Genomic DNA, 13,785 nt, shown 5'->3' with positions numbered 1-13,785 from the left:
CCAAGAACTAGGCAGAAGTATAGCGCACTAAGCCCCTTCAGCCTCTTACTTCAACATGAAGGTAGACCAAAGAAACAGGCTCAGGGTACCCTAAGAATGTGTGGTCTTCTGTGACAGCCAGGAGGAGAATGAATCCTCTATATTATGCCACATAGAGCATGGCTAGAAATCTCTTAGATTGAGACTAGTCATTTGAAAATCTCAGTGAAACACCCAGTGAACAAACACATAATTTGAGAAAGACTTCAGGAACAGGGATATTGTATACTTCCTTAGAGAACTGGTCATTCATGGTGAAGTGAGTACATTTGGGAGTTTGTAACTACTTGTAGGAAGACTTCGGGAATTAGGAATAACAAGCAATGCAAAAATAATCTCCAACTCTCTTACAAGTTGTAGGCTTAAATTTTAAATTAAACCAAGGGACCATTTAGTATATAAAATGCCAATTGGAACATAAAGTAGATACATAAGCCATCATGGTTTCTATTAAGTTCCTACCATTTATACAGGCCACTAGTGATGAAGTTTTATAGAGTTAGAGGATGAGCAAAAATTATTGTGTGTTTTTATGGTAAAGGCCAGAATTTTTGTCCTGCTATCATTCTTAACAAAGAAATGGAAATTACTTAAGTGTATGGTAGGGTATTTGCTGTTTGAGGCCTTCATATAGAATGGCACAGCTTAACTAGTAAAAGTTATGTTGATATGAAAAATGTTTGTTAAGTAGGTTAAATGTAAGGAATGTAATGAATGGTTTTCTTTTTGTTTAACAAAATATGGGTAGAAGTCTAGAAATATATAATATCAGAAATATTAGTAATGCTTATCTCTGGGTAGTTGGAAGGAACTTTTAATTTTCTTCATTTTTATTTGTTCTAGTAAACATATTTTTACTCTTTTGATTTGATAAAATGAAGACAAAACCTCTCTCTTTTTTATAAGAATCTTCTGTTATATCCTCCGATTCCTTTGTAATGATTCCAAGATTCCTTCTCTGAGTAGCCTATATTTAATCTAAAACAGATTACTTCCCATTTATCTTACATGTAAAAAATTCTCCTGTTATTATGACATTGCTTGTGAAGTACTGTTCATCTTAAAAATGTTCTTTTACCATCAGTATCATGAAGTTTTTTTCTATTCTTAAGATCTTCCACATATCTCACGGTCGTTATGAATTTCTTTCAGAGTGCTTCTGTAGCAGTTATCATCTTTTTCCTTTTATTTCTAATCATTTTTTAACTACCAAATGTATCATATTCCTCTCTGTATTGTACTTTTTTTGGTCTGGCTTACTAGTGTAGAGGCTCATTTATTTGTCTGGCTTACTAGTGTAGAGACTCATTTATTGCAGGGATTTTATCATTTATATGACCTTACATACCTTTGCATGTGCTGTTCTTTCTATTTGGAATCTCTTCCTTTCTCATTTCCAAGATAATCCTCTCTTCAAATCTTTCACAACACAACTCAGATGACAATTCTTATAAAAAGTTTTTCTTAACATGCAGCATTATTTCAAGTGTATATATTGAGTCCGCAGTGCTTTTATAGAACTTTCCACATAACTTTGTTTTTGCGTTTAGCACACAGTATTATGAGTATATATTTATCTAATTTTACCGAGAGTTTCTTAAAATGATTAAGTATATAAACTTTTTTTCATTTTCAGTAGCATGGCACAGGTTCAATAAATCTATTGGTAATACAGTTTGAATTTTTGTTTCCAATCTCTCAGAGTATCAAATTATTGTAGGTTCACCTACCGTGACTACAGGTTTACTCAGATTGGTTTCCTGGGAGGTATATAACAGGGAAAACTCTAAAGAAAATAGTTCTGTGTTGCACGTAGGCAAAAATCATTCAATCTTAATTAACTCAAAAGATGTTTGGACTCAACTTGTTTATGGAAATGAAACCTTGGTCCTGGTGACCTAAGGTGATTTGACTTGTGCTGATCCAATAAAATTGATTACGCTTGCTCCTAAGAACTTGTTTTGCAAAGACTTCTTTCAAGTCTCATGGGCTAGACCAGTGTCCGACCAGATGGATTTCTTGTCTCTCATTGCATTAAGCTTACTTTACATTCTACTATTAACCATTGACAACTACTATGGTAAGAAGAGACAGAGTTGCAAACACAAGGACAGGTTTTATCAACAAGAAGTTTCTCTTCCTTAGGCCCTAAAGCAACTAGCTTAAGCTACCTATTTGTGAAATTTCCCAGAGGCTAGAAGTACTGCTAAGCTGAAGGTAGCCTAAGATTTTCTTTACCTTATCTATCATGTAGGGGCACTGAAAGACTATTGCAAAGTTCTAAATCAGGAAATACAGATATGAGGACATTGAACTTTTAAAATCTTCTCTCTTTTCACACATATTGTAAGCATTCCCTCCTGTGGTTTTCCTTCTCATGGTCAGTCTTACCTCCATCATCTTAGTTATTCATGTCAAAAGCTTGGAGTCATCTTCATGTGCAGTCCCTTTGTGCACAAAACATTTGAGTCCAAAAGAAGTCTTGAATCTGACCAATTCTGTACCTCTATTGCTGTCTCTACTATCCCCAAACACAGTCATTTCTTTCTCATATTGCTTCTAGCACATTTACTGTTCTCTGGTTTTACTTCCTCCTCTAATCCATTTTTCACAGTGCTGCTAGAATAATATTTTTTTTTAACTTGGCATATTGTCATTGTATTTTAAAAACTTCATTCACTTCCTGTTGCCCTCAAAACTTTTGTCTGACTCCAAAGGCTGCTGCTAATGCTTTTGCCTCCACCTGTATCATCTCTTGTCCTATCTCTGCTCTCATTCTGTAGTCTAGCTAGGCAGTTCTTTTTTTGAATGTAGTCCATGCTTACTACATAGGCTATTCATTCTCCCACCTGGCAAAACGTCCCAATTGTCCTTCAACGTAACATCACTTTATCTCACAATTTAATCTGCCCAAATCACCCCACTACTATTTTATTCCTAGAATGTATTAATCATAATATTGTCAAATTTGATACATGTGACTATTTGGTTAGTGGCTTTCTCCATAGTTGACTGTAATTTCATGGAGGTAGAGACTGGTTCCTTTGTCAAACCTAGAGTCCTACTGCCTAGGCTAGTGCCTGGCACATAGTTGAATGCTTAATGAAAATTAGTTGTATAATGAATGACCACTCATGTCCCTTGGAATTATAGTAATTTTTGAATATTTCTCTTCGGAGGTTTTTAAAATTAAGATGTTGGAGGGGATGGCAGCAGCCTTATTGTTTTCCTATAGGTTGTTGAGCAAGGACTCACTTACCCATCCCCGCTAACATTATGCAGCATTTAGTGTACCTTCTTATTCCTCAGATCCATTTATTAATTTAGTTGTTCATTTGTTCGATTAGGTTATTATGTTTCTGTTATATGCTAGGCACTGGAGGATTAACAATATAGAAGGAAGGTAACATCCCTGCTCTTGAGATTCTTACAGACTAGCAGGAGATATGTGCTCTAAACAGATACAAAAATAATTCAGCTATAATTGTGTTAAGTTATGTATAAAAGGAAGGCAGAAGTTACAGAGAACTTCAGTTCTCATGTGGGAGTGATTTTGTCCCTCAGGGGCATTTGACTGTACTGGAGACATTTTTGGTTGTCACGCCTGGTGGGAAGAGCAGTACTACTTGCATCTAGTGAGTAGATGTTGGGGTTCACAGGATAGCCTTTCACACTAAAGAATTATCCAAATCAGAATTTCCATAGTACTGAGTTGAGAATTTCTGCTGTGTAAGTGGGACAATCAGTAATACTTTCATACAGAAGTGAGTCATTAGAGGGGGAGAGTATGAGAGTGGATGGGCACACAGGCGGAGGGAAAACACCCAGAAAAATCCAGAAGTAAACTGCTTTGGTGTGTGAAAGATCTGAAAATGGGCTAGTGTTTGCAGCAGAGAACACAAAGTGACATTGAAGAGATAGGCAGAGACCCACCGATACAAAGTCTCGTAGGTCGTGTAAGGATTTTGGTCTTATCTTGAAACACCCAGTAGACGTTTACAGTAAATAGTTGGATATGTGAATCTGGAGGTGGAGAAAGAAATTTGAAATTTCTCCACTTGGTACCAGTTTGCCAAGTTGTCATTGCTTTTCCTCTGACACCACTCAGCAACTAGGAGTAGGTTCAAAAAAGAACATTATATTAATTCAGAGTTAGGGTTTTGTCAAAAAGGTGTGATCAAGGATTCTGTAGTCAGAGAAAAATAGCTACTGTACTCTCTCTGTACTGTACTTTCTCTGTGGAAAGTCAGTCCAGAATTGTGGTTCAGACCTGTGTGTGTGTGTGTGTGTGTGTGTGTGTGTGTGTGTGTGTGTGTGTGTGTAAAATGCTGGTGATTTTTCAGAATGAGATTTTGGTATTTTTCATGGCAGAAAGATTTACTATTAATTCTTTACTATAAACTATAATGAGTGTTTTTAAAAATAATTACTTGAAGTACTCTTGATTCTGGGTTTTTGTTTTATTATAAATTCTGGGGGAGGGGAGTGCTGTATGTTGAAAGATATACGTTACTTTAAATAGAAGATTAAAATTGTTTATTGTATAACTTCAGTTTTAGAAATGAATAATAGATTCATCTTAGTATAGACGCTATGATTTATATTAGATATACAATTGATTCTTTTCTCATGAAGCACCACAAGCAGGAGAACCAGAATATCTAGAGCAGCCATCAAGAAGTGATTTCTCAAAGCACTTGAAAGAAGAAACTATTCGAGTAATTACCAAGGCATCACATGAGCATGAAGATAAAAGTCCTGAAACAGTTTTGCAGTCGGTAAGAACTTTTCTTTTGGCTCTCTGAACATAGCCACAGTAACAACATCCCCTTCAGTGTAATGGAGAGCAGCCTGTCTGGGGTCAGGACAGACAGGGCTCAGTGATGGCTCTGCTGTGAACATACTCAGTGGCTGTGGGCATGTAACCTAAATCCAAGGCTGTAACATCCTGAGCTGTAATTTTAAAGATGCTTCTCTCTTAAATCTCTTTTTCCCGTTAGAGAATTATGATGAATCATAATCATAGATTAAATTGACCATTTGCTTTGGACTTTAAAAAGAGCAGTATAAAATTTAGTAGGATTTCTCCTGTCCCTCACTTCTCCCTCCATCTATAATCTTATAACTTTGAATTAGTTGGGATTTTAAGATATAATTGTCATTGTTCCATAAAATGTGTTTAACAGTAAACCTACTAGATATTTTAGATTAGGTTATTATTAGCAGGATAATATGATGCAAAACAGTTTATGCATATTTCAAGAGTGTCCTTTGCAAAAACCATCATTATTGTACTATTATATTGTAGTTTTCAGTTTCTTTTTTATAACAGTAAATTGAGTGTGTTTTGTACCTGTATTAATATTCTACCATTAAAATGTACTCATTGGTAGATTTTATTGATGATTCCAAATTTTGCAACTGCCTTAGAGGCTCTAAATGAATTTGAGATGAACATCCACTAACTCTGAAACTTTTCCTAGAAAATGCTTTGTTTAGTGGATCTGGGATGTCTGCTTCCTGGGGGATAGGAAGTAGAAATCCTAGGGAAGGAGAAAGGGCAGAAGAGTAGGTACAAGGGAGAAATACTTTTGTCTGACATGGAAAATGAAGGCCTTTGCTAATTAGAACTTCTATTTTTCAGAGCCTACATTATGGTTAATAAGTGTCATCCTTTAGCTGGTATTAGAAGCCAAAAGCATTACTTAGCTTAATGTGGAATCATGACTTTTTTTTCCTACTTTTGCTAATCATATGTAATTTACATTTACAGAAATCAGCCTTTAATTTTTGATTTATTAGTTTCTTAATATGGAAATCAACTTTTAAGGCAGCCACCTACTGCCTCATCTTTGCTTGAGAAAGAAAATTGACAGGGAGAGAATATGATAAACAGAGAGCATAAATATCTTTCCATTTCACTTGTCTTCTGGAGTAGTATCCACTGTACCCTCATTGTATAATTCCTGAAGCACATCTAAAATGGTTAACCTTGATAGACTATGGTTCTTGTTCTTATTGTCAGTTGCTTAAGATCATGGTAAATACTTCATATTGTACACTTGGTGTACATTAGAAATGAAGTTGCACATTGAAAGTATCTTCACATTTGGGATTCTTCTGGGTTATTGAATATTGGTTTTACTTATCAATACAGCCTTGAATAAATTGCTTAACTTCTCTAAATCTCAGTTTTCTTTTTCATAAAATGAAAGTGATTGTGGGATTAGTGAAGAATATTTTTTTTGAAAGTGCCTGGATGGCATGTAGTAGGCACTGAGTAACTATTCATTTCTGTTACTTCAGTCCTAGCCATTTTACAAATAAACAATCTATTAAATTTCAGCCTTAGTGTAAGAATTCCCTTGAAAACTTAGACCACAGAAATCATAGACAGTCTCCAAATATTTAGACTGTTTGCTTTTTAGAAAAATGTCTTTCATTTTTAATTGAATACTTAGGATATGTGAGAAAAAAAAGGGAAAGTAGACTCTAAGAAAGAATTATGCATAGTCTCACTCACTACTCAGAGTTAATCACTGTTAGTTAATGTAAGAATATTTTTCACTATGTTAATACATAAATTTGGAATTTATTTTTGTAGTTGAATTGCTCAGAAAATTTGTCTTGCTTTTTCTTCCTTTAATCACTTAACTTTAATCCCTTAATCGTTTGTCCATGTTATAAACTCAGTAAAATATGTTCAACAGCTGACTATTACTTCATTGAATAATTAAATTATTGTTTACTTATCTATTCACCTATTGTATATTTGTTTTGATGTTTACATTATTATAGACTGTTAGAAATAAAGCTTTTTCCATATTTCAGGTTATTTTATTAGAATATAATTCCCATAGTTATATGCCTATAATAAATATAAACATATTAATATGTTTATTATATACTTATAGTTATATAACTTTATAGCCACTTTTCTTAGGAGGCCACTTTAAAAAGTCATATAACTAGTTAATAAAAATCTTTTTATTCAGGCAGTTAATAAAAATCTTTTTATTTTAATTATTTCTGCAACTTATTAACAAAGAAAATTATTTTTAATTCTTGAAATTTAGCCTTTGTTTAATGTCTTCACATAAGGTCTAAAAATAATATAAAAAGTTAAGTAGACATTTACTTTGCTTCAATGAGCCCCTAAATTCCTTACATGAAAAATTTTTAAGATGCCTTCGGATATCTAAATTTGATAAATGATACTACAGAGTTATTTTATGCAGCTAAATGTCTTCCCCTTTTCAATTTTTACCCATAGAATTATCCATATTATGCTATTGAAACTCTTCAACAGTAACTGGAAAGGCTTATAAAACATTTATTTTTCCTAAGTGTACCTTTTCCCTAAAGGTTATATGTTTTATAAAGTTCTATATTCCAAGAAATGCATTTCTTAATGTATTTATTTCCTTAAATTTATGTTTTCTATTCCTTTTTTTTTTTTTTTTTTTTTTTGAGTTGGAGTCTCACTCTGTCGACCAGACTGGAGTGCAGTGGCCGCTCCCAGCCACCGCAGCCTCGGCCTGCTGGGCTCCGGCGATCCTTCCACCTCAGCCTTTCCGAGTAGCCGGAATTACAGGCACACGCTACCATGCCCGGCTGATTATTTGATTTATTGTAGAGATGAGGTCTCGCCAAGTTGCCCAGGCGGGTCTCGAACCCGCACGCTCAGGCAATCTACTCACCTCGGCCTCCCAAAGCACGGGATTACAGGCTGAGCCACTGAGCCCGGCTATGTTTTCTATTCTTAGGATGGTTTGGATTGGTTTGCTGGTAAGAAATTCATCATTACAAACTACAGATTTCTTAATTTACTTGCTTATATTTCACTCTTGTGAAAACAGATACCTAGCACAATTCTTTAATATGCTGGAAGGATTAAAAATCCTTATTGTCATGGACATGAGCATCTCTGTAGTGTATGTGTGATGGTAACATTAAGTTAGAATTACTCAAATATAAGCAATTTGAAGAAGCATAATAAATAGTGCAATAATATTGGCAATACCTGTCATTTATAGAATAGCTGTTTTCTAGCAGGTGTTGAGTTGCTGCTTATTATCTCTCATGATCATGACAGCCATGCAGATTGGTTATTTCCTCTTGAAAAGTTGAAGATTCGGATAAATTGATAATGGAAATCTTTTCTTAAAATGTTCTGGTCAAAAATACCGTTGCTTTTAAGAGGGACAATAACAATCTCGGCCATTAGTTTTGTTTTTATTGTTTAATTAAACTTTCTCCCTCCCCCTCCTCCTCCTCCTCGCCTCCTCCCCCCCTTCTCTTTCTCCCCCCCTTCCCCTCTCCCTCTCCTTCTTTCCTTCTCTCTCTCTGTAAATATATAGGTATATCCATATATAGTGTGTGTGTGTGTGTGTGTGTGTGTGTGTGTGTGTGTGTGTGTGTGTGTGTGTGTGGTGTAGGTGTGCATACAGAAAAAGCCAGAAAATGTTTACATCACTAAAATTTACCTTATATTTCCAATGGAAAAAAATCCTTTTAATTGTCTTATTAAGATTTATTTTATATCAAGACTAAAGTTTGCTTACTTTTTATGGTGCAAATAGAAATAAAATGATTTCAAGCACTTTGATACTTCTGACTTTTTTTTACAGGTAAATAGTAGACATGCTAGTTAAAAATCTATTCTCTAAAATAAGACCAGGTAAAATCCAAAAAAGCATTTTCAATGACTCATATTAGTGTCTTTGAGTGAACTTTTCTGGATTTCACACTAACATCTGCACTATTAGTGTGAATTACTGAAATGCATAGAATTTGGTAACGTTTTATAAAAAGAACAAAAGGAATAAATCTGATTGAATTGGTAAAGATGGATATCACTTTCCAATAGCTTTTTCTTGTTTTTCAACAAGAATTTGTTAGATATTTAAGATGTTAATATACTGTACTGGAGTGTCATGGGCAGTACAGAGTGAATTCAACACAATAGAATTTGGTTATTAACTGGATGCATAATTGATTACCAGAAAGAAGAGAAAGATGAACCCACAAAGAAAATGTCCTGCAGACTGCTGAATTTAGAAAAGGTCATATCTTATTTTGTTTGAGATATCAAGAAAGGTTTTCACGAGTTTTTAGAATTTTTTTTAAAAATCTTCAGCTGCACACACAGTAGTAGAAAATACAACTTTAGTATTTATACTTCTAAGTACTTGGAATCCAGAATGCCTTGTGGGGAAAAAAATAAAGAAAACCTGGTTTTAAGTGTTTGGGGATTTTGTATTGTTACTTGATGAATGCATTTGCTTCTAATGTTCAGTTTTTGGTGGTTTCATTTTAGTGTAAGCAAATGCAGATATTTTTAAAAGACTTATGAGTCTATGCACTTTAACTTGGTGCTTCCATTGTTTTCTTTTCTGATATTAATATTAATGATTTTCTTCTGCAGAAACCTGAAAATACCACAAGCCAACCACCTTCTAATCAGCAAGTTATAGAGGTCGCGATTCCTCATGTAGGGAAATTTATGATTGACTCAAAGGAGGGGGGGTATGATGATGAGGTACCTTTATTATGGCCCTCTGCACCATGGCTACTTAATTTTTGCTATTTAATACAAGTACTTTGGGCATGCCTGCACCCTCACTTATGTCTATTGCTGCATAACGTACAGCTTTGCCATCCAGTCTGAAATTATCGATTACTAACAGAACTTTGACTTTCAAATGTAAATGTAAATAGATAGCTTATGGCATTTGTCAGAAGAATAGTTTTATGTTTCTGGGGTTAAGTCTCTTATGCGGAAATAGGATTAGTGTTCTCTCAGATTGGCAGATTACAATTTGTTTGCTTGTAAAAATTTTGCACTTAAAAGTAATTTTTATATTCTTTTCCTGCTCTATTTGAAGTATTATAATATATCACCCACCATTACCTATCATAAAATCCTATAACAGGATTGCAGGATGGATAATTGGTTAATTGATATTTTTAGTAAAAATGCAAAGTCCAAAAAAAACCTACCCCCCCCCCCAAAAAGCCCCATAACCTCTCCATGTGACCGGGAATCAAATTTCTCATCAGTCTTACTAATTGCCTACAAGTATTTTACACATGGTGGCACCTCCATCTTGTTTCTTCTGACCTGTTTACTGTTAATTGTCATCTACTCAGTTTTCCAACTACTAGTATGCAGGCATTTTTTTTTCCTCATTGTCATCTGGATTCATTCCAGATAAAAATCATCTGTTTCCCTGATCCATCATGATTATTTTCTCTTCTTTTCTACTGTTCTCTTGAGACTCTTAGAATTTTGTTGTTGTTGTTTGTTTGTTTTTTGAGGAAGGGCCAGTAGAGCTTTGTTGAATGCTAACACAAGGAAGTCTATGCCTATTGGGGAGAGGGAGTGATTTGCAAGAAATGTTTGTTGGATTCTATCCTTTGTTAGTTTTTATGGGCATGGATGAGGATTGAATATATATTAGTTTTTTTTTTTTTTTTCCAAGTATCTTTTCTTTCAGACTTACTACCATGTTATAATGGCTATTATATGCAAGAGTTAATCACCAAGTCAGAAGTATCACAAAGACATTAATATCACAGGGCCAATATAAGAAAGGATAGGCCATAAAGAGAGTAAGATGCAGACTTGTGAGATAGGACCTGGTCAAAGGGGTTTTTTTGAGCAGGTAATGTTAGATATATTGTAATTCTCAGTACATAATCCAAAATAAATGCTAGGAATAATAGATTCAATGAATCAGAGGCAATGGATGTAATCTGTTGATTGCCATAAAATATCTTCATAGTGCCTTTAGTAATTTCATTTTGCAGTTATTTTAAAATGTAAACAGCTAAGAATAATAAGCTATATGAAAACAAAGAAATACTAAAGTGTTTAGTACTTAATGGTTGTAAATTGTTCCAGTTAATTATTCTATTACCATGTTGCTTCTTGAAAATTATGGAAACTGGCATGTTTTTAATAAAAATATTAATTTATTTGTCAAGCATTGAGTGCTTGCTTTAGGGTGTTTCATCTGCCATTTTATAAAGTTGAATTGTGATTAGTCATTTAACACTATCTTTTGTACAAGTGCTTATGGCAAAGTTGTGTGTTTTGTTGTGTTGAATTTTTTGGTGTGACAATTTAATGTGCATGTGCATTGGAACTTTTAAAAATAAATCATGTGGACACAGGGTTGCTGCTTAGGGATGTACAGGTTGTTCAGGGGTGCCTAGCCAAGGGACAGCGTGGGATTGAAGTTGAGCTCATGCTGTGCTCCCCAAGCCTGGAGAAATAAGCATTGTTTTTAATTGATTAAAAAAAAGTGTGTTGCTTCTTCTAAATTGTTCTCTCAGAGGACAGCACATTTTTCTAACTTGTTTGTGTGGAAGGGAGTGCCTTTTTAAAATTCCTCAGTTCAGAGAGAATGCCATTTTGCAGTTGTACAAAGGTACCGTATGAATCAGCTATGCCCTGCATGGATGATTTTGAAAGATGCTTACGTGCTCATCGGATCACATTTGTTATTTAAAAGTACAACATTTGATTTATAAATGTTGAGAAACAAAGGAGTTTCAACCTGCATGTAAATACATTATTTTGGTTTTAGTTTTTTATGTTAACCATTCAAAAATTCTTACTTTAAATCTCTGTGGCAGATCATGATGACACCGAATATGCAAGGTATTATCATGGCAATAGGTAAATCCAGGAATGTATATGACAGATGTGGTCCTGAAGCAGGGTTCTTTAAGGTACAATTAACATTTCTGTTTTCCTTTTTTTGAATTAAACTTCTTAAAATGTTTTATTTCTTTGAATTATATTTGGTTTTCTACAAGCTTTCTCTTTTCCTATCTTAGACATGGCCACAATAATCTGTGGGTTTCTTTTTCAATACGTGAATCCAGGACAGATTCTTTTTCTTTTAATGTAGATAATTCAGGAAAAAAACCAAAGCATTTTACCTGAGTTATTCTAATAGTGGGCCTCTGATTTGTTAGAAGAAATTTGAATTGTATTTTATATTTGAAGGAAATAAAGATATTGATGAGCATTAATTGGGACTGAATAGTTGTTGCTAATAATAGTTTATTTTTTCCTATAGTTCATGGTATTGATCAATATTACAATATTTTAAAAATTATATTATCATTTAGTACTAAATTTTATTGTCATTTGATATTTCATTTGTTTATAAAATGATTTGTTCATTTATCTTTTTTATTCAATTACATTTTCCCTGTAATTAATTTTTGATATCCTAGACAGTTCAAGACATGTGAAATCAAGCTGATGCATTATTTCATGATCACATCTTTTTCCCTCTAATATTAGAGCTTTACAGTGTTTTGACAACAATGTTATTTGCTTCTACATATTTGAAAAATGAAAGTACATTGTGTTTTGTTGTTTTATTTAGATTAACCAAAATCTTCAAATTTTCCACTCCTCCCCATTTTAGTGTTTTTTTTAAGCAGCTATGTTAACGTATGATTCGCTACAATAAATATTCATTCTTTTCTTTTTTGACATTAAAAATCTAAAATTTTTTCTTAATTTCTTATACCTTGTTGTCATCCAATTTGGTCTTCAGAAAGCTAGGGTTATTTTTTTACTATTTTATTCAGTACATAGTACAAAACAAACCCTGGTACATAGTAGCCTTATATGAATAAACATTTTTTAATTCATTAAGGTTTGGGTGACCAACTCTTCTGATACTGCCCAGTACTGAGAGGTTTCCTAGAATGCAGGGCTTAAATTATGAAAGTTCTAGACCCAGTGGTTCCAGCACAGGTTGGTTATTCTATTAAGATCCCACAAGAAAGGTTGAAAACTACATTTTTAGAAAAAGGGAAGAAAAGAAAAACAAGTTTTTTGTAGTTATCCTGATTTCTTACTAATTTATTAATTTTACAATTAAAAATCCATTCTTATGCCTAGGTAGTTTATATTTTCTTGTTTTTAAAAAGCACTGAATATGTGTCTTCTAAAGTTACCCATTTCTGGTAGAAAGGTTATTTATAATTTATAGTGCCATCGTCATTTTTGGTCAGGTTGTCTTTTTGTATTGAATTGGAAGTCTCATTTTTATTAAGTAAATATCGTCATACAATTTAAATAGTCAACTAATTGTACATACTTCAGCAATTACTAACCCCACAGTGGTAACAACTTTTAATTAATTTATCCAATTTTATTTGACATTAATTCCGAACCCTCAAATAGAATGTTTGTGCTTTTGTGATTTTTAGTTTATACATTGCTTGTTGAATTCCCTTCTGTGGAATATGAACGATGAGCCCTCTTTCTTCTCCTGTTCCACATACATACGCTGATAGACACAGCTCCCATCGCTCACCTACACACGTAGACATACACACAAACACACACACACACACACACACGTGCATATGTGTAAAGCCTAAGTTTTGTCAAATGAAAATTTTGAGTTTGTAGTAGTATTAGTATATATGCTAAATAGGATTGAGCTAAATTATAAACATTTCTACTTTCCTTTTTTCTCTCAGCTTTCATTTTCCTTAGAGTTTGTTTTGTTTTTATGTTTGCTTTGTTTTGTATGTGTATCACGGATTCAATTCTAAACTCTCCACCTGTTGCTTAAATCTCCTCTTATTCTCCCTTTACCAATTTTGTCTTCTCGGGGACATCTGTTCTGGAACTTTATGACCTGCTCTATTATGGATTGATTTTTCTTTACTCCTGATACATAACTAATAACTTGAGATTGCCTTTCA

At 33.7% G+C, this 13,785-nt stretch overlaps 1 protein-coding gene across 1 annotated transcript in view; it reads left to right on the top strand.

The window, feature by feature from the left end:
- The window catches only part of USP25 (ubiquitin specific peptidase 25), a 115,086-nt gene extending 103,275 nt beyond the window's left edge, over nt 1–11,811 (top strand). The window contains exons 18-20 of the mRNA XM_021714742.1: nt 4,675–4,817; nt 9,467–9,580; nt 11,683–11,811. Coding sequence (XP_021570417.1) covers nt 4,675–4,817; nt 9,467–9,580; nt 11,683–11,811 — 386 coding nt within the window. The remainder of the gene's footprint in view (nt 1–4,674; nt 4,818–9,466; nt 9,581–11,682) is intronic.
- The last annotated feature ends 1,974 nt before the right edge of the window (nt 11,812–13,785 follow it).

This window comes from Carlito syrichta, unplaced genomic scaffold (assembly GCF_000164805.1).
Source record: "Carlito syrichta isolate Samal-C Ts95f unplaced genomic scaffold, Tarsius_syrichta-2.0.1 Scaffold97002, whole genome shotgun sequence".
Classification (NCBI taxonomy): domain Eukaryota; kingdom Metazoa; phylum Chordata; class Mammalia; order Primates; family Tarsiidae; genus Carlito; species Carlito syrichta.
This window is presented reverse-complemented; position numbering and strand designations above follow the sequence as displayed.